The sequence below is a fragment of the Lepidochelys kempii genome, chromosome 12 (genome assembly GCF_965140265.1).
Source record: "Lepidochelys kempii isolate rLepKem1 chromosome 12, rLepKem1.hap2, whole genome shotgun sequence".
In the NCBI taxonomy this organism is placed as follows: Eukaryota; Metazoa; Chordata; order Testudines; family Cheloniidae; genus Lepidochelys; species Lepidochelys kempii.
In genome coordinates, this window is record NC_133267.1 from 5,924,141 (window position 1) to 5,951,922 (window position 27,782).

At 47.3% G+C, this 27,782-nt stretch overlaps 1 protein-coding gene across 5 annotated transcripts in view; it reads right to left on the reverse strand.

Annotated features, from left to right (window-relative positions):
• The window catches only part of ZDHHC1 (zDHHC palmitoyltransferase 1), a 63,667-nt gene that overhangs the window by 1,982 nt on the left and 33,903 nt on the right, over positions 1-27,782 (reverse strand). The window contains exons 4-11 of one of the 5 annotated variants that reach the window (XM_073307316.1): positions 27,435-27,536; positions 24,645-24,769; positions 23,920-24,078; positions 16,872-16,984; positions 9,669-9,754; positions 2,718-2,811; positions 1,645-1,756; positions 252-383 (exon numbers count right to left, since the gene is read on the reverse strand). In XM_073307316.1, coding sequence (XP_073163417.1) covers positions 252-383; positions 1,645-1,756; positions 2,718-2,811; positions 9,669-9,754; positions 16,872-16,984; positions 23,920-24,078; positions 24,645-24,769; positions 27,435-27,536 — 923 coding nt within the window. The remainder of the gene's footprint in view (positions 1-251; positions 384-1,644; positions 1,757-2,717; positions 2,812-9,668; positions 9,755-16,871; positions 16,985-23,919; positions 24,079-24,644; positions 24,770-27,434; positions 27,537-27,782) is intronic. The other 4 variants (XM_073307317.1, XM_073307318.1, XM_073307320.1 and 1 more) reach the window with 4 other exon arrangements.

Sequence of the window (27,782 nt, forward strand, 5' to 3'; positions counted from 1 at the left end):
CAGTATTCCAAACACCACATGACCAATTGATTTCCCCTTCTAAGGCAGGCTATGTTCTCCCCAAAGCTGGGTTCCCATATCCCCTTTATCTTCTTTTCCACATACAAATCCCACAAGCCCCCTGACCCTACAGTTACATTCCCACATGTATCCTGACATATGAAATCACATGTGCATACCATGGCACCTAACGATAAAGTGAAGTCAAAGTCCCAAATTTCATGAGTGCATTTCAAAGGACTTGCCCTCACCTTCTGGGGAAGCCTCATTTTCCTGGTGGGTCAAATCCTGCACCACGGAGCTCTGCAGTGCAGAGCTGGTTGGAACCCACTGTAGCACCTCAGCTCTGCCTGACTCCATAGCTGTGAAGTGCAATGAGAGTCCTGAAAAGGCAATGGCAGCTAAATCCTGCCTGGTATTTTCTGATAAATGCACCTGCAAAAAAACCATTCCCCCTAAGCAAGAAGAGCTGTATGTGAGAAGTGACTTAGAAGCTGAAACGATTCTACCCCCCAGGTTTGAGAGGAGGATGGGTAGTGTCTGAAACAGCAGCAGCTCCTCAGCTTCACTTCAGAAGTTCACCCACCTGTCAAGTGACAGAGCGGGGAGCGGTGGGGGTCCTATTTGTTACTGATATTATTTGGAGTCTCCTCCTGGCTCAACAAACAGTGAAGTCATCCTTTCTGCTGCTGGATGCCCAAGGTCTGCATTTCTCCAGTCAGCCATGCCTAAGCCCACAGGAGGAGAATAGTTCAGAAGTCCCAGCACATCACCCTCCATCCCAGGCTGGATGGTAAAGCTCAATGGATGCTCCCACCCCCATATTAGAGAAGGTCCAGGAGCGTGGGATGGTGAGTCCTCTGGTCCTCGCTGCTGTTCTCAGTCTGGAAGTATCTTCTCCTCGTTCTGTCCTTTTGAGGGCAGCCATGTGGGAAGGGGCACAGCAGAGGCAATGCTGCTCCAGGAAGCAATCAGTATAACTGTCTTTAGCGTGAAAAGTGGTTGGTCCTTTCCAAAGTTCATCACACACTCTGCTTTGGCTCTTCACTGCATCTCCCCCTGCCACCTATTATTTTCCTCCCTCTTCCCTTGCTCCCCCTGCACACACTCCTTTCTTTGTTAGCTGGTCTCCTCCCCTGCAGGTACTTCCCTGCCACTCAGTCCTTTGCTTCCCCTACTTGCACATACTCCTTTGCTGCCTCATTCCCTTCCCCCTAAACATTCCTCTCTCACTGGCAGCTCCAGCCCCTGGGCTGCCTCTCGTTTTCCCCTTCCTCTTTTGAAGCTGTAGTTCCTGACAAGCCTTGATATCTGAGGAAGGAGCTACAAACAAGTGCGAACTGGCATCACGTGACAAGCCAGCTCTCCAGAGAGCTCAGTTTGGAACTAGCTGGCCTATAGTATTTGGTATTAACCCCCCAGGGATTTGCATTCTTCGCTTTGGTTTTCCTCTCTCTTCTGTTTTTCTAACGTTTCCCTGCTAATTCCCTTACATTTCTCCTGATTGTGGGGCTCAAACAGAGGCGCTCCCTGTGGCTCACTGACCTGGTTAGGGTGCTGGGAGAGGGGCTCTCTATGGCACATTCGCCTGCCTGGCTCATGGAAACGCAGCTGGAACAGAGGGGCTTACTGAAGCACACTCACCTGTTTGGGTAGCTGGGAGAGGGCGCCTGGGCTGACTGCTTGTCTTGGATTTTTCATCCATGTCTGAGGATGGAACCTTATGCACCTTTTTCTTCTTCCTCTTCTTCTGCTGCTATGAAAACAAGGAGCTCAGACGAAGGGAGATCCACTCATTCGTTCAAAGATGCTGCACTGACAGCTTTTATAACTCCTGTCTTTGTTTAACTTCCTTCATTTTTTAAATCAGCTTGATAAATGATTTCATTCTAGAGTTTGGGAGGGAAGGGATTGAGGGGGTGGAGGGAGTGATGCAAGGAGCCCCTACTGAGTGCACTGAGTTTGGCCTACACAAGCTACGAAGTATGCAACCGCCTAGTAAGGCCTTCTGTTAAAAGCAATGAGAAACAATCGAGCATAAGCCCTGAGAAAGGAGGGAGCATCACACTACATAGCAACTTGCCACCCGATCAGGAATGAAAAGCAGTGGCATAGTGGCACAGGTGACTAATTCTAAGCACACTGGGAAGCCCCAAACACACAGTCCTTCCCTGGGCAGAGGTTCCAAGGGAACCCAAGGTTCCTGCCTTTTTCACTCTGGAAATAAAGTGTTCTGCATTGTACTGAGTTGGGTGGAAGAGGAAACAGTGGGAGAGTGCACATGCTGCATGCACTGCCAGCGGGCTACGTTTGTGAGGTGACAGTGGGGTGTACGGGTTGGGTTACTGTGGGCAGGGTGTGTTCTTTGTGAAAGAAAAGAGAAGACAGGGATATGTGGGGGTTTGCATGCATGAAGTGAGGGGACAGGAGAGCGTATCCCCGTGTGTGAAGTGAGGGGATGGGACCATGTGTCTCTGTGGGCTGGTCTACACTAGGAAGTTAGGTCGACCTAGCTACGCTGCTCCACAGGTGAGAACGCTCGCTGCTTCTGTAGTAAGTATCTACACTACAGCTACAGTGGTGCAGACATGTGTGAGCACAAGAGGAGCAGGCATGTGTCTGAATGAAGTGACAGTCGGGTGCGCTGTATGTGTCTGTGTCTGTGTCTGTGAGAGACATGCTGACACTGTACAAGCTAGAGCAAGGCTCCCACTTACCTGGGTGTGGACTATGGACTGAAGAGCTGGAAGCTCAGGAGAAGAGTTGAGCTCGGGGTCTGCTCCACCATTGTGGACACCAAACTTTGAAAGGCTAAAACACATGAAGAATACACAAGATATTGCAGCTTTCTTAAGGAACAGTTAACTTTTTGATGCCCACGTGCCTCGAAACAGCTTGGCTGGGATCCTTCCTTGCAGGGTGTTCCAAGAGAGTGCTGTGGGGCAATTGTTTCCCCCCACACCCAAGGGCACTGTTGTTTGGAACTCCCTAGGGTTCCATCTTGTTTCCCCTCCTGTTCAACATGCACATGGTACTGAAAACTAGGAGGGTACAGAAAAGGGCAACAAAAATGATGAGGGGTATGGAATGGTTTCCATATGAGGAGAGATTAATAAGGCTGGGACTTTTCAGCTTGAAAAAGAGACGACGAAGGGGGGATATGATGGATGTCTATAAAATCATGACTGGTGTGGAGAAAGTGAATAGGGAAGTGTTATTTACTCCTTCTCATAACACAAGAACTAGGGGTCACCCAATGAAGGTTTTAAAACAAACAAAAGAAAATATTTCTTCACACAACACACAGTCAACCTGTGGAACTCTTTGCCAGAGAACGTTGTGAAGGCCAAGACTATACCATGGTTCAAAAAGGAACTAGTTAAGTTCATGGAGGACAGGTCCATCAATGGCTATTAGCCAGGATGGGCAGAGATGGTGTCCCTAGCCTCTGTTTGCCAGAAGCTGGGAATGGGTGACTTGGGATGGATCACTGGGTGATTACCTGTTCTGTTAATTCCCCCAGGGGCACCTGGCATTGACCACTGTCAGAAGACAGGTTACTGGGCTAGACGGACCTTTAGTCTGACCCAGTATGGCCATTCTTATGTTCTTATGCATCCTCCCCTAAGGCCCTGTCCGCCCACTGCTCACTCCACTCCGCCCTCTCCCTCGAGGTCCCTCCCTCCTCCTCCAAGGCCCTCCCACCTGCCACTCGCTCCTCTCTGCCTCTTCTCCCAATGCCCCCTACCTACTGCTCGCTCCTCTCCGTTCCCTCCCCCAAGGCCCCGCCCACTGCTCACTCCTCTCTGCCCCCTTCCCAGAACAGGGGGGCCACCAGGGGGCCATGGCCCCATCACTTTTTCCTGCCTTAGGTGAGCAATGGGAGGGCACCACGGAAGAATATCTGGACAAGTAATGCTCTTGTGTAAGACCACAGGTCCTCACAGCATGTCAACATTGTATTTCAAAGGAAGGTGAACAGAAGGATCTGCTACCATCCAACTCCAAGGAAGTAATGCAGATCTCCTCAGCAAAAGGTGGAGCAGCTCCATTTGAAGTTAAAGATGATCTCAGTACTGGCTATGCATGTCCCTACATTGGTGGTACCAATGTCTGCATCGATGGCAATCCTGATGGAACTGTTGAAGTAGCTGACAACGATGACTGCAGACTAGGGTGAAATGCTGATTGTACCGCCACTGGTACCAACATTATTAATGCCCTGCCACAGGTCAGTACTGGATGATGTAATATCGGTAAATGCAGTACCAATAGACATAACAAGTCTTTTGCAGCCAAAAAAGCTTTTGGCATCCAGAGGACCAAAATAGGAGGCATAGCCTCAGTAGGTAGGGCAGGAAGTACTGGTCCCAGTGGTATGGGTATAAAAGTAGCCGAATGGACTTGCGTACAGAGAGTACATGAAGATGGTACCAGAGTTGGAATGATCTTGAATGCTGAAGGCATCTGTCTTGATGGCCCTGTGCTAGAGGTGACAGTGTTCCCTCTGCCGGTTGATATCAGAGAGGAGGACTGTTACCTGTGTTCTGACTTCAGCACAGTACTGGAGGACTTGTATCTTTTACTTGACTCATCACTCCTGGGAGTTGTGGATGAAGACTTTTTCAATCTGGCCTCAGCCTCCAACAGAAAACTGGACTTCTTTGGCTTTGATGAAGCCACAGAGGAGGAAGAAGAACGCCTCTTTTCCCCAGGTTTCACCTGAGGGACCAAGGCAGCTGGAAGAAAACTTTGGTAGATGAGCTTTCAGCCTTCTCATGAGCAAGGCCATTAAGGTCTGCGGAGGGATGTGTTGTCTTCTTGAAGATCTCCAGATTCTGTAGTTCTTGAAAGGAATGGGGTGCAAATAGGGCACCTGTCCCTCACATGCCGTCTTCCAAACAAAAGAGACAGACTATTTATCATTTGCTGGCATTACTGCCCTGCAAGTTGAACACAGCTTAAATCCCGGAGAACTCTGCATTGTGATTGAAACACCAGGAAAACTAAATTATCTATACTCTACCATAAAACTAACCTAAGGGCTTGTCTATGCTGGGGAGGAGCAACAGCACTGCAGGCTCAGGGGAGGGGGCAGGAAGGGGTGCAGTGGGGGCAGAGCCTGTGGCAGAGCCAGGGGTTGAGCAGTGAGCACCCCCCGGCACATTGGGAAGTTGGCGCCTGTAGCTCCAGCCCTGGAGTTGGTGCCTGTACAAGGAGCCGCAGATTAACTTCTGACGAGACACATGTGGCTCCGGAGCCCCAGGTTGGCCACCCCTGCAATAGAAGAAACAAGGCCTGCTATAAAAGGGAGAGTCTGGAGAAGGAAAGGGAGGCTGAAAGGCCTGGGACAGGCCTGCCCTGGCTGCCCACATGAACAGAGCTGAGATACTGAAGCAGACTGCTAGACTTAGAGTTGAGGGTCCAAGAACTACCCTGACTGAGGTCAGACTAAAGAGGGACAGTCAGGAGCAGCAGTGCCCCCCCAAAAGACCACACCAGGAGCTGGGGATGTCTGTATTATGCAGGTCACAGTAGATGATCACAGTGGTCCGTGCTGGCCTTGGAGTCTATGAATCTAGGCAGAACTTTGAAGGATCAGAAGTTTGAATATAATGTGGACAGTGAGAAGGCAGCATTGAAGGGAGTGGAATAGTGGAGTGACATGATCTGAGTGTCATGCAAGGAAGATCCTTTTTGGATGGACTGGACAGCGGCAAGGTGACAGGCAGGGAGACCAGAGAAGAGAAGGTTGCAGTACTCAAGGTGAGAGTTAACCAAACCTGGCCCCAGGAATTTAGCAGTTGGTCTGAAAAAGAGAGGATGGACTTTTGGGTATGGTAAAGGAAATAACACTGTATGGTTTGGTGTGTGGTTTCTGATACCCAGGGGCTAGTGGTGTGCGTATGTGGGAAGGAGAGAGGAAAGAGTGTGTTAAGTATTTAAAGAGTCTCACACTGCACAGTCATGAGGGCCTGTGAGTTTTGTGTCCAGCATGACAGAGGAAGAAAACAAGGGGCCGGGTTTTGAACACATCCCAACCAGGGCCCCAACGGTGTGTTAGGTGAGAGTAGAGGATCTCAAAATGAAGTAGGACTGGGGAGAAGAACCACCTCTACAGAGAGTTCTTTATGTTGTAAGTTACAGGGTTCCCAATCAGAGAGAAGGAGAGTCCCAGAAGTGCAGGGCAAGTGGGAACTCTCTCTCGTATCCCTACTGCTGCCCTAAGGGAGCAGATGCCAGGGGCATATCCCTCCGGCAGAGGAACAGTTGGTTGATGCTGTTGCTTGTGTTTCAGAGGAGGGTTATACCTGGGACCGAGTGTATCCAGTTGTCCAATTCTGGCTTTTCCTACTGTCCTAACTTCATAAAAGTCAGTGGCATACATTCCTCTCTGTCTTTTTTCTCCTCTCCTCTCCTCTCTATCCCTTCCCTGGATGGCCTGGCCTGATGCTGTAGTCCTGGGTGAAGAGATGTTGGAAGGAGAGCATAATGAAGCAGGTTTCCTAGACACACACACCTCCTGCCACTTACATTAACAACATGCTCTTGCTGCTCCCTCACCCACACAAACCCCTTCCCTAGGTAAACACATTCAGGCTTGAATTAAAGTCTGTCTTATTAAACAGGTACTGATCCTGAGATACCTGCACGAGCTGTGGGGAATCTTGTTAGGCACAGAGAACCAAAAGCACCTCAGTTATAGAAATCAGGGTTCAACCCTCCGTATGGAATAGAAGTACCTAGCACTCTTCTACCTTCAAAGCACTACACAAACACTAACTCATTAATCGTCATGGCACCCCTGTGAGCTAGGTGACTGTTATCACCAATTTACAGGTATGGAGACTGATGTAGAAAGGTTACGTCACTTGTCCAAGGCCACAGAGTGAATCAGCATCAGAGCCAAGATTAGAATGCAGGAGTTCCTGGCTCCCAGGTCCAAGCTCAGACTGCTAGGTCATGCCTGTCTCTTCCGGAGGCAGATGTTGGATGGCATTCCCATCGTTCAGAGAGAACAGTTGGAAGGCATGGAGGGAGGTGCAACCTCATCACAGTGCATGATGGAAAGATAATCAGGAGTGTAATCAGGGGTGTATTCAGGAAGGCCAAAACACAACTGGAGTTGCAGCTAGCAAGGGATGTGAAGGGTACCAAGAAGGGGTTCTACAGGTATGTTAGCAACAAGAAAAAGGTCAGGGAAAGTGTGGGACCCTTCATGAATGGGGGAGGCAACCTAATGACAGATGATGTGGAAAAAGCTGAAGTACTCAATGCTTTTTTTGCCTTGGTCTTCACAGACATGGTCAGCTCCCACACTGCTGTCCTGGGCAACACAGTATGGGGAAGAGGTGAGCAGCCCTCAGTGGTGAAAGAACAGGTTAAGGACTATCTAGAAAAGCTGGACATTCACAAGTCCATGGGTCCAGATCTAATGCATCTGAGGTGCTGACGGAATTGGCTGATGTGATAGCAGAGCCATTGGCTATTATCTTTGAAAACTCGTGCCGATCAGGGGAGGTCCCGGACGACTGGAAAAAGGCAATTATAGTGCCCATCTTTAAAAAAGGGAAGAAGAAGAACCCGGGGAACTACAGACTGGTCAGCCTCACCTCAGACCCTGGAAAAATCATGAAGCAGGTCCTCAAGGAAAGCATTTTGAAGCACTTGGAGGTGAGGAAGGTAAGCAGGAACAGTCAACATGGATTCACCAAGGGGAAGTCATGCCTGACCAACCTGATTGCCTTCTATGATGAGATAACTGGCACTGTGGATATGGGGAAAGCAGTGGACGTGATATATCTTGACTTTAGCAAAGCTTTTGATATGGTCTCCCACAGAATTCTTGCCAGCAAGTTAAAAAAGCATGGATAGGATGAATGGAGTATAAGGTGGATAGAAAGCTGGCTAGATTGTCAGGCTCAACGGGTAGTGATCAATGGCTTGATGTCTAGTTGGCAGCTGGTATCAAGCGGAGTGCCCCAGGGTTTGGTTGTGCGGCCAGTTTTGTTCAACATCTTTATTAATGATCTGGATGATGGGATGGATTGCACCCTCAGCAAGTTCGCAGATGACACTAGGCTGGGGAGAGAGGTAGATACACTGGAGGGTAGGGATAGGGTCCAGAGTGACCTAGACAAATTGGAGGATTGGGCCAAAAGAAATCTGATGAGGTTCAACAAGGACAAGTGCAGAGTCCTGCACTTAGGACGGAAGAATCCCATGCACCGCTACAGACTAGGGACCGAATGGCTCGGCAGCAGTTCTGCAGAAAAGGACCTAGGGGTGACAGTGGATGAGAAGCTGAATATGAGTCAGCAGTGTGCCTTCATTGCCAAGAAGGCTAATAGCATATTGGGCTGCATTACTAGGAGCATTGCCAGCAGATCGAGGGAAGTAATTATTCCCCTCTATTCGGCACTGGTGAGGCCACATCTGGAGTACTGCGTCCAGTTTTGGGCCCCCCACTACAGAAAGGATGTGGACAAATTGGAGAGAGACCAGCAGTGGGCAAAGAAAATGATCAAGGGGCTGGGGCACATGACTTACGAGGAGAGGCTGAGGGAACTGGGCTTGTTTAGTCTGCAGAAGAGAAGAGTGAGGGGGGATTTGATAGCAGCCTTCAACTACCTGAAGGGGGGTTCCAACGAGGATGGAGCTCGGCTGTTCTCAGGGGTGGCAGATGACAGAACAAGGAGCAATGGTCTCAAGTTGCAGTGGGGGAGGTCTAGGTTGGATATTAGGAAACACTATTTCACTAGGAGGGTGGTGAAACACTGGAACAGGTTACCTAGGGAGGTGGTAGAATCTCCATCCATGGAGATTTTTAAGGCCCGGCTTGACAAAGCCCTGGCTGGGATGATTTAGTTGGTGTTGGTCCTTCTTTGAGCAGGGGGTTGGACTAGATGACCTCCTGAGGTCTCTTCCAACCCTAATCTTCTATGACTCTGTGATAAAATCCTCTACAGTTTCAATAAAAGCTACTTGGATAAGAAGTCGTCTCTGTCAGTTGACCCCTAGGGCAGAAGTAAAGAGTATTTTCCTCATGCGTTTATATTAACCAGCCAGGCAGTAAAGTTCACCGCTTCTTAACCAGGGTAGTTTTCTGTCAACATGCTGCACTGAACGGGTTTCATGAAATGGTGCCCAAGGACAGGTAAAAATCTAATGAGAATGGAGTGGCAAAGTCTCAGAACAGCAGAGCCCTTTTCATGGTAAGGCAGTCTCAGATACCCAGTTGCTTCCTGCTTCTATCTGAAAGCTCTCCAATCCCATTCATGTTCTCAGACATGCCTGTGGAGCTCCCATGTACTCCAAAGGCAGGTGCACACCTCTAGTGGAGGACAAAGCTTAGTATTCTGGTTTTCAGTCGTACTGCACAGAATCTTTCAAGACCACAAGCAGAATTTTCAACTGCAAAGATCCCATAAGTAATTTTAATGTAAGACAGTCCCGCTAGAGAGTTCTGGAAAAGATGTTTTCCTTGTAGGTTAAAGAACCTCTGGAGGTGTTTATACACTCTTAGGCACCGAGGTTAAAGCACAGCATGCTCAAACACACAAATGCACTTTTACCCCCACTGGGGTCACAGGAGGTGACTTTGGTGTCAATTTCATACACAGCACACACCACTCCAGGAAACCTCTGCTAGCGTTAGTTGTACTCACTCTCTGCCTGATGCTACTGTTGACGAGTCTTCCACCTGTATCTCCGGGTTGGTGTAGCCAGGATTTCCTGCATAAAAACCCACCTCCTGAAAAGAACAAGAATAAACATTAACAAAACTATTTGGGCGCCTGAATGAAGGACTCACATCAGCAGGGTTAAGAAGCAGGTTTTCCCCTTAATCACAAGTCGGAAGGGAGGCTTTCTGCTCGGCCAGCCCACCAGCAAGACACATTAGTGGAGGCTATTGTTTAGTGAGATGAAAAAAAGAAGGTTGAGGCCCCGCTCTGTGAAATACTGATGGGACCAAACAACGGAGGCTAGATCTACAGCCCACTCAGAATGGAGAAACGAACACAAACCTCAGCTTCTTTGGGACTTAAAAACAGTCCCTCGGAAAAATATGCACCAGACCCAAACAGCTGGATTAAAGAAAAAGAGTGATTAGACTATTAAATGCAAAAATTCCTGTGAATTCAACACTGAGGTTTCAAAGGGAAGTGTGCAAAGGCCAGGAACCCCAAGAGTGAAGGTTAAGTCTACTCCTTTGGACAAATGGTTTTCTAGACATACATGTATCCAAGATAACATATGATCTGGAATTTACAGATGACATTATGATGTCAATATACAAGAGGGCTGAGTTAATAAATCTTTTAAATCCCAATTACTGGATTGAGGGGAAGGCCCCCCAACCTACCCATCACCCCTATAAAGAAGTAAATAAACCTGACCATGCAATGGAGATGGCCAGAATACAAAAGCATTGAGATTGATAGGCAGCCATCAGAGAAGACAGGCTTGGTTCAGGAGAGCCTGGGCTGAGACATCTCAGTTCAGTACACTTTTCCCAACTGATTTGAAACCTGAACAACTTCCAAACCAGTCTTCTCCAAACCTGATTTAGCTTCTACGTTTCATGGAGACTTTAAAGACAAGCTTAATGAAAATCACTAAGATCGATTTAAAGTTATGAAAGCAAGATTGTTAAAAGTGATAGTGACTTTGGGTGCTCACTGTGACATACCACAGTGCAATTCAGACCAATCAGGGGCTGTGTCATCCCCGCCCTGCAACCTTGGGTGCCTTACAATGCTTTGCCGCTCACAGCCTTCCAACATGCAAGTCACACCCTGAGTGTCTGTGTGAAACTGCAACCTGCCAGCCATGCTACATGCTGGCTCTCACCAGCCTTGGTTACTTCTTCAGGGCAACTCCAACACACTGCCAGACCTGGATTTCCCCCCCAAAATTAATGTCTTGTACTGCGCAGCCCTCTCCTGGACAGTCCAAATATATTAAGTCTATTATTTCTTTACAGCAATAATATACACCAGCTTATTACCTTAAATAGAGATACCCAGAGACTTTAATTTAAATACACTGGATTAGGTAAAACAATAAAGCAAGTTTATTAACTATAAAGAGAGAGAGATTTTATGTGAATACAAGCAATGAGGCAAAAGAGTCAGAACTGGTTACAAAAAAACTAAAAGATAAAATGCTTTCTACTCCCCAACTTAACAAACTACATTAGATTTAAAGCAAAGTTTCTCACCACATACTTCCAACAGCATTACTGACCAAACCTCTAGGTAGGATCCCTCCCCCCAAGTTCAACCGCTGCCTCTTTTGTCTTCTCAGGTGCAAAGAGTGAAATGGACAGGGAGGGAGAGGAGAGCTGTCATGGGGTGTTTGCCTCTCCTTTTATAAGTTTCAGTCCCGCTCTTGAAAAACATTTCCAGCTGAGAACCAGAAGACAAAGCGTCTGTGTGGAAGGAAGTTCCCTGCTGGGTTTTTTCACCTGTCTATTCTCATATGCAGGTTTCCTTTTGTTTCCTCCATTCCCTTTTCTGTTGGATGACTCTGTTTACTGCTTAAATGCAAATTAAGGGAAGCCCACATTCCTTTGTTTAGGGAGACCTGTTTGCCGACTTCTGCCTGGGAGTTGTGGGGTTTGGAAGATGTGCTAATAACATCATACAGGGGGATCTTATAAGTTCACATACAATCTTGCTACATATACTTCATCATGACAATACTGACCAGCAAGTTATGAGTTTTTAAATGATACCTCACAAGGCATACTTTGTACAAAGATTATTATAATAGTGTGTAAGGTGTGAATACAGGGGTGCATTCTGTCACACCCACTTTGGGAAATCTTGAAGGGGCTTGATCTTCAGAAAATTCTGAGCACCCAGCCTCTGAAAATCAGTCTCAAGTTGGGCACCCAAAACTATAAGCACCGAAAATCTTGGTCTGAATGTTTAAAGTCCTCGTACCATCTTACCTCATGATTAAAGGAAAGCAAAACGGAATCATTCAGAACTGCCAAATTTTCAAAAACGCTCTTGTCTTAAATTTTAAATGTTCATAACTTTAGAACTATTGAACCAGTTTTCTTAAATATCAAGACAAGTTTGAAAATAATTGGTTTAGTAGATTTAAAGCTATGAACTTTCTGAAGTCAACAAACCAATTTGAGAGTGTGCAATTACCTAGCTGTTCAGATTATATGAGCAGGGTATATTTCAAATGAGGCAACAGGGAGGCCACAGTAAGAGACAATCTCACACCAAGGCAGACATGTGACAGGAAAGATTTAGATCTTTTCAAAGAAAACCACCTTGTGGCTGAAAAGAGCTGCTGTTGGAGAGATCCAAGCAAGACAGTGGCCATTACAGGGCACATCTAATGGGAGTGATTGGGGCTCAGTGTTTACAAAGAAGGGGTTTCTCAATGCTGAGTTCAACCCTGTGATCTGCTATCCAAACAATTATTGCTCAGTAACAAAGTGTGACATCTTCTCCCTTAACAGAGTTGGATGAGAAATGTATCATTGACAAGGCTCTCTCAGTTTTCTTCTCATGTTGATCTGTATAATCTGTCATCACTAGACAAAGTATCTGTTGTCCTACAGACAAAGAAGCTACCCATTCAGACAAGAGGAACATTGATCATCTGTTGCATCACACATTCTTGGAAAACATTCTCTGCCATGTCCACAGAATGCAAACACATGAGTGAATTGCAACGCAGGCCTGGCAACACCAATAAGGCTAACAAAGTACAAATCTCAGGAATTTTCTGAGCAACACCCTCCTAGAGGAAAAAAAGCCTTCTAAAATCCACTTCATTCATTTTAGTCTTGTAAATCACATAGAACCATAATGCCCACATGACACCCTAACAGAGTATGGCATAAGGACTGACCAGCAAAAACAAATGGAAGCAGACTTGACAGCTAGTAAATGTGATGAACTCTCACTGTGTTACATCAGGAATACTGCACAACATAGCCATAATCCCTTCTTTGGCTCAGAGCATCACATAATGGGACACAATTCTTTAGTCTCCTCAGTCTAGGGGCGCAGAAGAATCTATGCCTTAGATTATCCAAAGCCACCTCCCAGAACATAGTGATCAGAAAACTTTGCCTCCATCTCTGCAGCAACATAAATTATTACCGCAATGACTGCGCAGTGCTTCAAATTAACCAGATATCCTGAACCTACCGTACATGAATAATGCCAGGGTACTCTTTTCACAGCCTACACTGCACATCCCAAGGCCAAGGCCATGCCTACACTACAAACTTTTGTCATGTCAAGTTACATTGGCATAAAGCCACCGCACATAGTATATTGCTTGTGCACATACATACTTGACTCCTTGCACTGGTGCTGTGTTTACTCACCAGGAGTGCTTGTGTCAATGCAGTGTGGTGCACCATGGGTAGGTATCCCAGCGTGCAACCCACCACCATCCAGGGAAGTTTTGGCAATGCATTGTGGGCCCAAAATGAGCTGCACGGGGTGACAGTGAGCAAGGGGTCAACTTACCAGCATGCAACTGTCTCCATTCCATAGTCATCTATATCCCATAATTTTCACACCTGTTTTCAAAATTCCATGAACCTACACAGTCCTCCTTGCTACCCACCATCTCTGACAGAAGCATGGGGCATGTACAGCTCTGCATTATTGTCAGGAGCATTGCAAGCACAGGATGCACTATCCTCTGGTATTTGCAGAACCACACGAATAACCAAAGCAGAGGGGGAACATGATGATTTCTTGGAGGACAGACTGTGGTGTGACATAGCGAGACTCAATTAAAGCTTGATGGTGGCATTCACGGAGCAGCTGCAGATGGTGGAGCGCTGGTTCTGGGCCCAAGAAATGAGCACTGACTGTTGGGGTTGCATTGTAATGCAGGCTTGGGATGATGAGCAGAACTTTTGGATGTGCAAGGCCACGTTCCTGGATCCGTGTGCCAAGCTCTCCCCAGCTCTCCAGCACAGAGATAGTAGAATTTGAGAGCTGCCCTGACAGTAGAGAAGCAAGTGGTGATTGCACTGTGGAAACTTGCAACATCAGATTGCTACCAGTCACTGGGAAATCATTTTGGAGTTGGAAAATCCACTGCAGACACTGGTATCATGCAAGTGTCAGGGTCATTAATTGCCTCCTACTATGCAGAACTGGGACTCTCAGCAACGTGCAGGACATAGTAGATGGATTTGCAGCAGTGAGGTCCCTGAACTGTGGTGGAGCAATAGATGGCACACATATCCCTATTTTGGCATCAGACCACCTTGCCACAGGGTACATCAACAGAAAGGGCGACTTTTTTATGGTTGTGCAACTATTGGTGGATCATCGGGGATGCTTCACCGATATTAGTGTGGGCTGGTCAGGGAAGATGCACGATGCTTGCATCTTTAAGAACACAGGACTGTTCATAAAGCTGCAAGCAGGGACTTTCTTTCCTGACTGACGGATTGCCACTGGCAACGTTGAAATACCAATAGTGATCCTGGGCAACCCAGTCTACCCCTTGCTCCCCCGGCTCACCACCCACCTTGACAGCATCAAGGAATGCTTTAACTACCAGCTCATCAGATGCAGAATGACAGTTGAATGTGCCTTTGGTCATTTGAAGGGACTCTGGCATTGTTAACTCACAAGATCTGACCTCAGTGACAAAAATATCCCAATGGATATAGATGCCTGCTGTGTCCTGCATAATATCTGTGAGGCAAAGGAGGGAGAAAGTTGCCACTGGGGCGGAGGGTGGGCAGGACGGAGCATCTGTCTGCTGAATTTGAACAGCCAGACACAAAGGCTATTAGAAGAGCTCAACAGAGCTATACAGCTCAGGAAGGCTTTGAATAAACACTTTAATAGTGAGCCACAGTGATGTACGGTTCTCTATCTAAGCCTGCTGTTTTGGGGCCTGTTAGGAATGATGGGTCCTTGGTGCACGTGTATGAATATAACATTGTCCATGCGTCTATTAATTTGGTGGTGCTTACTGTACATTTATGATTATTACACTGTGTTTGTCACTGACCCTATGAGTTGTGTCACATTGTACAGTAACAGGTAGGTAGGTGCTTTCAGAACTGCTAGGCATTCTGCAGCATATGTTGTGAATTAATAAAGATGAATTATTTTCCAAATAATATAACTTTGCTCAGTAATAAAATCAGTGCAAAGAAAAATCTGTGCAAATCTCCTGCATCCCTCATGCAATCTGCTCATAGATGTTGATGTTTCTATGGCTGGTCTATAGCTGTGAGTGCACAGACTCTTCTCCCCACAGACCCAGGAGATCCAATACCTCCTGCCTGCTCCAACGCAGAGCCTGAATGGAGTGTATAGCCATCATGGTCAGCTGCACACAAGAGCTGCTAGGTGCGTTTGCCAAGCTGAGCAACCAGGATAAGATGCTTCAAAAATTCGCAGGGCTTTAAAGGGGCAGGTGGCCTTCTGGTCTCTGTGACCCCTGGGCACTGGAGCTCACAATTATGCCTAAAGTAGTCAGTGTCTGGCATTGTGGAAAAGCTGCTGGAGGAATGTTAGGATCAACACAGGTAACGCAGCGTTCACATTCATGCTGCATCAACGTCAATACATCAGCCTGGCTCAATGCTGCTCGGGGAGGTGGTGTTGCTATGGCAGGTCACACTTAAAAAGCTGCAACAGCACAGCTGCACTGCTGTAGTGCATCAGTGAAGATGCCACCTACGCTGACAGGAGGGCTTCTCCCATCGGCATAGGTGCTCCGGCTCCCCAGGAGGCGGTAGTTACGTTGACAAGAGAAGCCCTCCTGTTGACATAGCGCTGTCTACAACCAGGGGTTAGGTCAGCATAACTGCATGCTCAGGGTGTGGTTTTTTTAATTTCCTAGTGTCTCCTCCCCATTCCTTTCAGGTAGCTACCCTCTTCCCCCCAGATATCATGGCACTAACCTGATATTTGCCATTCTTCACACTGAGTACACTGCTTGTTATCTAATATCCCTTTCCACTCATCCCTTGTCTGTCTCGTCTATTCAGACTATTTAAGCTCTTTGAGGCAGAATCTGTCTCTTATTACACTGTTTATACAGTGCCTCGCATTTCAGTTATGGCCTTGAGACTCTACCAAATAATAAATAACAACAAATGCAATGTTAAGTTAAACATTCAAATGTCTGGAAGTGTGCGCCGGAAGCTACAATTGTATCTCTGCCTCGTGTTCAAATGCATTAAAATACCATCTTTATTTACAACACCATGTACTATTTTTCATGTCGCCAGATGGATTAAGGATGGAGATAAGTCAAATAATTCATTTCTTACAAAACAACAAACCAGTTCTAGTAACAGGTAATTTAGCTGTAAGGGACTAGGTAAGAGAAACAAGGAATTGCCTTCCTGCAACAGAAATGACGAGGAACCTCCCAATTTATAACATAACCCAAAAGGACTTGTCAAATATGGAGACATGTTTTAGTAACAGAGTATAACACACCCGTGCACAGGTTTTGATAAGATCCCTGAAACTCACCTTTGACTCTGGGATTAAATTTAAGACTAAAGGGAATGGCTGGCTGCTCTCCATGATTTACACTCCTTTTCTTTCCTAGCTGGTACAACTTGCTACTTGGTATTCCCAAAATGACGCTTTCTCTGAGCTAGTCCAGTCCTGGAACCTTGTACAGCTCTGTCAATGCACCTCAATTATAAACTGCTACTCCTGTTTGGAGCCCTACACAACTCCACCAAAGTACCTCAAAAATCCTGCCTTCAGCACCCGCCTAACATCCCGAGCAGAGATACTGGACCAATCTGGATTTCCCACTGAAATGCACCAAAACATTCTGCAGCAAATAAAAGGTTTTTCTGAAAGAAAGGCTGACAGCACAATCAGTACCTGAGTGGGCCTCACTGGGGGAGGACAAGACTCCAGCTGTTTGTTGGCCTCTTTCATCTCTTGTCGGGGACGCTGCTGCACAATGTACTCGTAGGTGGTCAGTTTGTTCCACACTGGGAGGAAACAAAAAGACATTTCAGTGTGTGGAACTCTGTCTGCTTTCTCATTAGGAGCATTAGAATTCCTAGGCTGATTAGTTAAGTGTGGATGCACACACAGCAAAGTCTACTTTCCCTCTGAATGGAAGCAGGAGCTGGTAAAAATACTACCATCATTGTGAAAACTGTACTTCATTTACACAAAGTAAGACTTTTTAAATCCTCCTGACCCAGCCAAATCTAAACCAACTTTCACTGTGACACTCAAAGGCAGCAATTCTCAGATAGGGAATATTCCTTGCTATACTTCAGCTGTCGCTAGAGCAGGCCATAAACAGGTCACAAGAGTTATTTTTTTAAATATTTGGGAAATTGTATTTCCCCTGACCCTTAACGTCATGTCCCAAAACGCTACACAGTTTTTGAAGTCTCTCTAGGTATGAGTGTAAGACAATTAATAAGGATAATAAATAAAAATCTCTTTCACACTTATGGATCACAAATGCTTTTAAAACAAAACTCAACTTGGCTCAAAAACTTCCTCTAAAAAAAGCAGAGTAAAATTGATTCAGCAGGTTAAAATCCTCCTTCATACAAAGGAAAGTCCATCTTTTGTACCAACAATCTGCAAAGAATGACCTTGAGCAGATCACTGCAGACTATGTGGCTCTGGGAAGGATAAAAGAGTTTGGGGTGCAAGTGATTGTCTTGTCCATCCTCCCTGTTGAAGGAAAAGGCCTGGGCAGGGACCATTGAATCTTGGAAGTAAATGCATGGCTACACAGGTGGTGTTGGTGAGAAGGCTTTGGCTTCTTCAACAATGATCTGATATTCCAGGAAAGAGGATTGCTATGCTGGGATGGGCTCCATCTATCAAATACCGGGAAGAGCATCTGTGGACATCTGGCTAACCTAATAAGGAGAGCTTTAAGCTAGGTCCTATGGGGGATGGTGACAAAAATCCAGCCAACATGCATCTAGGATCAAGTAATAAAGACAAGGGGAAGTGACTAATTTCTGGAGAAGGGACTAGAAATCACAACTGCATTAAAAAAGCAAGAAGAAAAGCAACAGGGCAGTCTGCAAAATATCTTCGATGTCTGTATACAAATGCAAGGAGCATGGGGAACAAGCAGGATGGTATATCATGGTATATGAAGAAAATTATGGCTTAATTGGCATTATAGAGATTTGGTGGGACAACTCCCATGATTAGAGTACCAGCATTGAGGGAAACAGCTTGTTTTGAAAGGACAGATATGGGGGTAAAAGGAGGAGGTGTTGTGCTGTATGTCAAGAATGTATATACTTGCTCTGAGGCCCAAGAGGAAGTGAGCAACGGACCTGCTGGAAGTCTCTGGGTGAGGATAAAAAGGGAAAAGAATAGTAGCAATGTTATGGTGTGGGTCTAGTATAGATCATCAGATCAGGAAGAGGAAGTGGATGAGTCATTCTACAAGCAGGTAACAATATTAGCTAACATACTTGAGCTAGTTTTAATGGGGAATTTTAACTTCCCTGATATCTGTCAGAAGACTATTACAACAAAACTTATGTCCAGAAAATTCTTAGCATGTGTAGGGGACAACTTCCTGATTCAGAAAGTTGAGGAAACAACTAGTGGGGGTCATCCATACTGAATCTGGTTTTGACCAAAAGGGATGAATTAGTTGTGAATGTGAAGGTGGTCGGGAACTTGGGAGGAAGTGATCACGATCTGATAGAATTTAAGATCCTAAGGAAAGCAGGACATGAGAACAGCAAAACAAGGACACTGGACTTCAGAAAGGCAGATTTCAACCAACTCAGAGACATAGCAGGCAAGGTCCCATGGAAAGACCAGTTAGAAAGAAAAGGAGTCAGAGGGGGCTGGCAGTTCCTAAAAGGACATCAAGCTATTCCGATGCAGAGGAAAGATAAGAAGAGCCACAAGAGGCCAATGCTATCTAAAAACCAAAAAGGATACATACAAGGAATGGAAGGAGGGGCATGTCACCAAGGTAGTATACATGGGAATAGCATGAGTGTGTAGGGACAAAACCAGGAAAGCCAAGGCGAAGAATGAGTTACAGCTGGCCAAGGAATGTTAGAGACAACAAGAAGGGGTTCTTCAAATACGTGAGACAAAAAAGAAAGATTAAGGACAGTGTGGATCCGCTGCTCACTGGAGAAGTGAGCTGGTAATGGAAAATGCTAGAAAAGCAGAGCTGCTCAATGCCTACTTTGCTTCTTCTCACAAAAAAGAGCATGTGATTGGATGACTAGCGAAGTTACCACAGACAATACAGGGGAAGGGATGCCGATCGGGATAAGCAAAGAACACATATTGAGATCTTCTGACCAATTTGAACAAATTCAAGTCAGCAGGGCCTGATGCTATTCACCCCAGGTTACTGAAGGAATTAGCTGAAGAAATCTCAGAGCCACTGGCAATATTTTTGAACTCATGGATGAAAGGACAGGTCTTGGAAGACCGGAGAAGGGCTAACGTGGTGCCCATCTTTAAAAACGGGGGAAAGGAGGAGCCAGGAAATTGTAGACCAGACCACCTGATTTCAATTCCTGAGAAATGACTAGAGCAATGTATAAAACATTCAATGTGCTAATACCTGGAGGATGAAGGGGTGATCCTTACAGCCAGAATGGACTTACCAAGAATAAATCATGCCAAACCAGCTTGATGTCCTTCTTTGACAGAGTATCTGGTTGGTGGATAGGGGAAATGCAGTGGACATAATAGACCTGGATTTCAGCAACGCTTCTTACACAGTCCCACATGACATTCAGATAAGTAAACTGGAGAAATCCAGGCTTGGCAGAACTACCAGTAAATGGATATATCATTTGTTAAACAATCGCAAACAAAAAGTAACTATTAAGGGAATGATATCAGATTGGAGGGAGGTCTCAAGTGGAGTTCCACAGCGATCTGTTCTGGGCCAGTATTGGTTACCATCTTTATTAATGACCTGGATGTAGGTATACAGAGCATTCTGATCGAATTTGCAGATAACACAAAGCTATGGGGGGTTACCAACACTTTGGAGGAGAGAGCTAAAATTCAGAGGGCTCTTGATATATTGGCGAATTGGGCTATCAACAACAAAATAAAATTCAACAAAGACAAATGTAAGTGTAGCATAGGGGTGGGCAAACTATGGCCCAGGGGCCACATCCGGCCCTCTAGACATTTTAATCAGGCCCTCGAGCTCCCGCTGGGAAGTGATGTCTGGGGCTTTCCCCGCTCTGGCACTCCAGCCGGGGAGCAGGGTCGGGATCTTGCCCCACTCCACATGGCTCCCGGAAGCAGTGACATGTCCCCCCTCAGGCTCCTATACATAGGGGCAGCCAGAGGGCTCCGAATTCTGCCCCCGCCCCAAGCGCCACCCCTGCAGCTCCCATTGGTTGGGAACCACAGCCAGTGGGAGCTGCAGGGGTGGCGCCTGTGGACAAGGCAGCGCACAGAGCTGCCTGGCCGCACCTCCGTGTAGGAGCCAGAGGGGGGAACATGCCACTGTTTCTGGGAGCTGCTTGAGGTAAGTGCCACTCAGATCCTGCCCCCCGACCCTCTCCCGCACCCCTGCCCCAGCCCTGATCCCCCTCCCATCCTCCGAACCCTTCGGTCCCAGCCCGGAGACCCTCCTGCATCCCCAACCCCTTATTTCCAGCCCCACTCCTGAGTCTGCACCCCCAGACAGAGCCCTCCCACACCCCAAACCCCAGTTTCATAAGCATTCATGGCCCACCATACAATTTCCAAACCCAGGTGTGGCCCTCGGCCAAAAACTTTGCCCACCCCTGGTGTAGCACCTTATGAAAGAAAAACCAAATTCACAAATACAGAATACGGAATAACTGTCTTGGCAGAAGCACTGCTGAGAAGGATCTGGGAGCAGTGGTGAATCATAACCTCAACATGAGTCAGAGATGTGATGCTGTTGCAAAAAAAGAAAATGCAATTTTGGGTTGGATTAACAGAGACATAGCATGCAAGTCACGGGAGGTGATAGTACGGCTCTACTTGGCGCTGATTAGGCCGCAGCTGGAGTACTGTGTCCAACCTTGGTCACCAATGTATAGAAAGGCTGTAGAGAAAGTGGAAAGGATCCAGAGGCGAGCGACAAAGATAACGAAAGGGATGGAATGCAAGCCATATGAGCAAAGGCTGAAGGAACTGGGTAAGTTTAATTTGGAAAAGAGGCGATTAAGGGGGATATGATAGTGGTCTTCAAATACCTGAAAGGCTGCCATAAAAAAGATGGAGAAAAGTTGGCCTCTCTTGCCACAGAGAGCAGGACAAGAGGCAATAGGTTCAAACTACAGCACAGCAAATTTAGATTAACTCTCAGGAAAAAATTCCTAACTGGAAGAACAGTAAGACAATGGAACAGATGCCTAGGGAGGTTGTGGAAGCTCCTTCACTGGAGGTTTTCAAAAGGCGTCTGGATAGCCATCTGTCTTGGATGGTTTAGACACAACAAATCCTACATCTTGGCAGGGGATTGGACTAGAGTAGGGGTCTCAAACACGTGGCCCGTGGGCCGCATATTTCCTGCAGCCCGCCAAGCTCCCTACGCCCACCCCCCGTGAAGGCCGGGGTGGGAAAACTAGAGCCCGCGGGCCTACCCCCTGTGGAGCCGCGAGCCCCGCGCCACTCCCTGAAACAGCTGGCAGCAAGTACCTGAGGCCAGGGGTGGAGAAGAGGGCTCCGTGTGTTGCTTTCGCCTCCAGGCACCGCCCCCCACAGCTCCCATTGGCTGGGAACGGGAAACCACGGTCAATGGGAGCTTCGGGGGAGGTACCTGGAGGAGCAGCAAGAGCAACACACAGAGCTCTCTGCCCCCCACCCCCCCCAGGGCTGTAGGGACGTGGTTCAGGCTGCTTCCCGGAGTGGAGCGGGGCCGGTGTCAGGGCAGGCAGGCAGGGAGGGAGCCTGCCCTGGCCCCGGTGCACGCTGCTGCCACCCCGGAGCCACTCTAGGTGAGCAGCGCCGGGCCAGAGCCCACACCCCGAATCCCTCCTGCACCCCACACCTCAACCCCCTGGCCTGAGCCCCCTGCCGCACCGCACACCCCTCCTGCACCCCACACTCCAACTCCCTGTCCTGAGCCTTCTGCTGCACCCTGCACATCTCCTGCACCTCAACTCCCTGCCCTTAGCCCCCGCCACACCCCGCACTCCTCCTGCAACCCCCTGGGGGTGGGGAGGGGCCGGAGTTGGGGTGGAGACTTTGGGGAAGGGGTTGGAATGGGGGTAGGGAGGGGCGGGGCCTCATGGAAGGGATGGAGTGGAGGCGGGGCCAGGGGTAGCAAGGGGTGGGGGTGTCAGTGATGCGGCCCTCAGGCCAATGCACTAGTCCTCATGCGGCCCTCGTGGTCATTTGAGTTTGAGACCCCTGGACTAGTTGAGGCTTGCGGTCCCTTCTAACCCTATGAATCTATGATTCCATGAGCCTAATCCCAATGAAACAGCACCACCTCGTGGAAACTGTGGTCAATACAGTAACCACATCGCTTGCATTAGATCTGCACTTAACTAGATTCTAGCCATAGTGAACTTTTTCGGATACAGCCACCGCATTTATTTTGTTTTTAGTCTTTTCTATATCACTAAAATGGCCCTTTCATTTTCCAGATGTTATCATTATTCCAGCACTGGTACACTCAACTTGCCTTCCACTCTGCTACCACTGACAATGGCAAGATAGATCTGTCTGCTCATGACTGGTGAAAGCCAGCTGGGAGTTGTCAGCTTCATTGCTGGTGGAGACTGATAAAAGGGTACTCAGAGAGGTTTTCAATGCCATCTATACTTTTAAATGTGAATGTGCCTCCTGGATGAGGCAGAAGGTGGGAGAGACTGTAAGCAGCCCCTCCACTGTGCGTCCATCTACATCCTCCTCCAAATCTCACTTTGGGCAAATGCAGTGCAATTTTCACAATGCTTATCAGGAGACCGCAACCAAGAAGTAGAGCTTCCTAATGGAAAAGGAGTTGTACAGTTATTTTTATTGAAATAAAAGCCCTGTGTTATTATATTAACCAAGAGACTCCAATACGTTAAGAGGTTAGTTAGAGAGTTTATTGCCTCCTTTCGTCCTTAAATTCCAGAAGCCATCACTTGAACTAAGGACTTAGTGGCTAGTTCATGGGGTGGTTCTGGAGATTATTGAAATGGTTGCAGACGGGTAACTCTGAATTCAGGGTGGAGCAATGAGAGAGCATCAGTATCCTTGGTTAGTGATCTCCTTGTGATAGACAAGTCAGGTGTCCATGCTGATTTTACTAGATCTATCAGCAGCCTCTGATACCATTAACCGCAAGTGCTGCTCACCCGTCGGGGGGGACCTGGCAGAGGCGGGAATTTATTCATTAGTGGCTTCTTTCCCTCCTTTTGGAGAGGTACAATGGGCAGCTCCCCATCCACCCCAAGAAAGATGGACCAGTGATGATTTCTAGAGAGAATTTAGGCACAGCTGAGGCTTAGCATACCTCAACCAAAGGCTCTGAGCTGTAAAGAGTTGTTCTACAACTGAAGAACTCCAAGACTAATTTCAGTCTTAGAGACATCATGAAATATTAGTTTACAGACCTGCAGGCCGGAGGGACCAATAGATACTATGTTGTGCTGTCTCATCACAAACCAAGCCCCCTTTTCTCCCTGCTAGATTCTGAACTGTACCAAAAGAATCTTACTTAGGTTAGAGACCATTTCAGGAAAAATGAGCAAGAGACAAAGATTTCTTCTATTCATCCTACAGAAGGCAGAGCAAAACCACAAGCTCAGAAGAGAGGCAGGAATGCCAAGGTGTGGGACAAAACTTTTGTGCTTTCATTGGTGCTCTTGCACAGTTTGCATGTGTGATACGGGTGAAAGCCCAATGAGTGTATGTCATGAAGTGAAGAGAGAATCAAGTGGACAATGCAGTGCGACCAGACTTCAATACCTACTAAGATAGATGTGAAAGATCAGCAGGTGCCCTAACAGGATCACAGTCAGCAGGCCCAGAAGAATGAGAATCCCAGCTAAGACCAAAATGGCAGGAGCTTGGGTCTCGATGGGAGCTGCAGGTAGAAACACAAACCAGATGTCCGTGTCGTTCTTTAATACTGAAAAAGAGAAACACAACAATGGAATGAAAGCACAGCAATAGCACACATCAGGAAGTAAGAGTGAGCAAGTCTCAGTGGTGGGGACAGATGTAGGGCGGAGAAGTGGTGAGGCCAGAAAGTAAGGAGTTAAGAGGTACAGGGAGAAGGTGACTGGGCCAGAGAACTAAGACGGGGAGTAGAAGGTAAAGGAATGAAAACAAAGAAACTGGGTGGGGGGGAAGATTGTCCAGACTTTAAACACCTCTCACTAATAAAACCTCATAGCTGGAAATAGTGTAATTCTGATAAAAAGCTAGCTATAGGCCCGATCTGCTGTCCTGAAGCCCCAGAGTGCCTCTGGATCTTTCAGGCTGCCTAAGAACCCCCTTGGAGAGCAAAGTCATTGGGCTCTGGAGGGAACCATTTGGGTCACAGAGATGGTTGCAGTCACATAATAGTTTGAGGCAGGGTAGAGAGCTGGAGGCTCCTCTTGCACGTAAGGGTCCAGAGGAGTCCAAGCCCAGTGAACATTTTGGCTGATGCATGGATCAGAAGCAACTCTCATCCAGAGTGTGGCCAGATACCTTCCAAGTGCTGGTTGGTGCGCAGCATCATGGGGTTAATGAAGAACTCCACAAAGACATAGAATGCAATGAGCAACAGGAGGACGAGGCCCAGGATGGCAGATACCACGCTGTTCAGAAAGAGCCTGCCAAGGAAGCATAACAGACCTTAGCATCTTCAGAGCAAAATGCAAAACCCACTCCTTCAGTAACACCACATACATACAAATAAATAAATAAAGCCCAGCCTCTACTGAGTGGAAGGAAAAGACAGAGACAGTAAAACAGGTTTGTATACACACCATAATTTTAGTGGTGTGCAGATACCTCAGTATGGCTACTAGATAGGACCCTGCCCATTTCACGGCCATGAAAAACGTGTCATGGACTGTGAATTAGCCCTTCCCCATGAAATCTGATCTCCCCCTTGCTACTGGGAGCGCCCCAGCCAGGGGGCTCCTAGCTGCAAGTCCCCGCCAGCCTGGGGAGGGACAGAACTTGTCCATCCCCTGCAGGTTAGCTCTCAGGGGGAGATCAGATTCACCTCCGAGCACCTCCTCCTCCTGCAGGAAGCTCCAGTGCTGGGCAGCAGCCCCAGAGGTTCCTGCATCTGGAGGAGGCTTGTGGAGGTGGGTCCGATCTCCCCCTGCTGGGAGTGCCCCAGCCCGGGGGCTCCTAGCTGCAAGTCCCTGCCAGGCTGGAGAGGGACAGGATTTGTCTTTCCCCTGCAGGGCTGTTGGGAGGAGGGAGGGGGAGAGATCAGACCTACCTCCAGGTGCCTTTTGGGTTGGGACCCCCATGGTTACAACATCCTGAAATTTCAGATATAAACATCTGAAAACATGAAATTGACAAATTTCAAAACTCTCTGACCATGAACTTGATCAAAATGGACCATGAATTTGGTAGGGCCCTATAGATAACCATCTAGACCAGTGGTGTATCCAATATGTTGTACTTGAGACTCAAAATTGTGGCCCTTTAGAGCAGGTATGGTAAGAAAAAGAGTGTGTATTTGATTATGAGTGGAAAATGAGCTCCCTGCACAAGAACTTGCTGAAAGGAGGCAATAGGAGGCAGTAGGAGACAACACTTGCCCCTGCTCTCCTTGTGGTCCTAGGAGCAGCTCTGAGCAGCTGCTCTTCTTTCCCTGGGCACCTACTACTCCCTATCTACTGCTTCACAGGGGAGGAAGGAGACTAGCTCTGGCTGTTCCATTTCCTGCACCTAGCACAGGATGGCCGCCCTCCCCCCACTCAACCACCCGGTGCAATCCAGGAGTGAAGGAAAGGAGAAGCCAAGAAACAATCTCCAGTTATGGCTCCCTCTGCCTCAGCCCAGCACAGGTTAGAGCTGACTCTGCATTGGCCTAACTCATGCCAGCTCCCAACAGACCCATAAGGAAAGTATACAAGCTGAGGATAACCAGAGCAGAATGTGGACCAGTTACTGCCCATCCCACCATCTGCACCAGGAGCTGTGGGGATGGAGGGATAGGAGCCAGCTTGGCCAGCTGTATGCCCATTGGAGACACCACACAGATAATCTCAGGAGATCTGTGCATAGTTTGTACTCTCTTTGTTCTACAGCACAAAGGGAGAAGAATGGGATAGAGAATCTGCCCCAAAACATTGATTGTGGTGCCTTGCCTTAGCCTTTTTGAAATAATACATTCAGTGCTCTGTCTGGAAAACTTGGATACCACTTCCCTAGACAGATAGATTGCTGGAAGGACAGGGGTCCTAGAATAACCACCATACCAACCCCGAAACAAGCTGACTGCAGTCCTCTAACCACTCTACACCTCAGAACTTTTAGGGATACCTGTACAACTTCCAATAAATATTTCTTAACACTACAGACAGAAGCAATTATGAAAATATTTATTATTTAGCTTTTGGTCTGAAAGATGTGTCATGTGAAACAGCCCCCACGGTAAAGCACCCTAGACATTCATTTAAAATTACAAGAGTGCAAAAGATACAAACCACAAATCATCCAAAACAGCAGTTCTTTTTTCCCCATCCCTATCACACATCATCTGATCACCACTCTTGTGACCCTACCACTTGAGAGGGAGATTTTTAAAGACACAAAGAGCAGATAGGTACCCACCTCCTACTGAAAGTCAATGAGAGTTAGGCGCCTAATGCCCATTTGTGCCTTGGAAAATCTCCCACTAAATCTCCACTGCACTTTCCCACCAGACACATCCCACCTGTCTCAGTCCTGGCATAATGTTCACTCAGTCAGATGGGCTTTGCAGCACACCTGGCTATTTTGGATCTTAGGGAAAGGGTAAGACCATGCCAGCAGCTCCTTCCCTCTAATAAAGAGGTGATCACGCTCAAGGACCTCTGCTGATCCCAGCTGTGACACTATTGCGTCGGGATAAGTTACTTACAAGACGTTTAAACATGGAGCAGTGGTCTTGAACAGATGTACTAATGAAGCCCTTTTACAACCCTCTCACCCAAGTTTAGGGCACCAGCAGTGATTCTCAGCCTGAACATCACAATCCACTCCAGTTGTCTGGGTGTCACAAGCCTGCTCCCATTTTCAATTTCTCTGATTTCTGGATTAATCAAATTTATTTGGTTCCTTGCCAGCAGTAATCTGTAAACCGCTGCACCAATTCTTGTGGTCCTCCAACATGCAATGAGAATCAGTACAAAGGAACCTGCAATCTCAGCATAGGGTGGTTTTGAGAAGCTGAATATAAATTGGGCCAAGATGCAAGAAAGGCTGAGAAGTCCTGTACTAGCATTTTCTGGATGGCTTTGCCCTCGTGTCAGAGTGCCAGACCCTTACCAGTAGTTCCTCTCCCCCACGCAGTTATTGAGCCATTTGCAATGATGATCAAAGCCACATACACACTTGTTGCAGGTTCCACAGTGTTTCGACCTGGAGCTTCTGCCAAAGAAAGGATCATGTTAATGCAGATAAAACCAGAATAGCAACAGTAACTCATCTTCATCCGGTTAGAGATCTTTCTTGTGAAGCAAATATTCAGAGAAGGGCTGGTCCACAATGAGAAAACTAACTAGATCAGAAACACTTAAACACCCTTTATTCACTTTTCTCTCACTGAATAAATGAGTTTTTCAAACAATGCACCTGTTAGAGTCCCTTAGATTCCACTAGACATGTCCTCCTCCC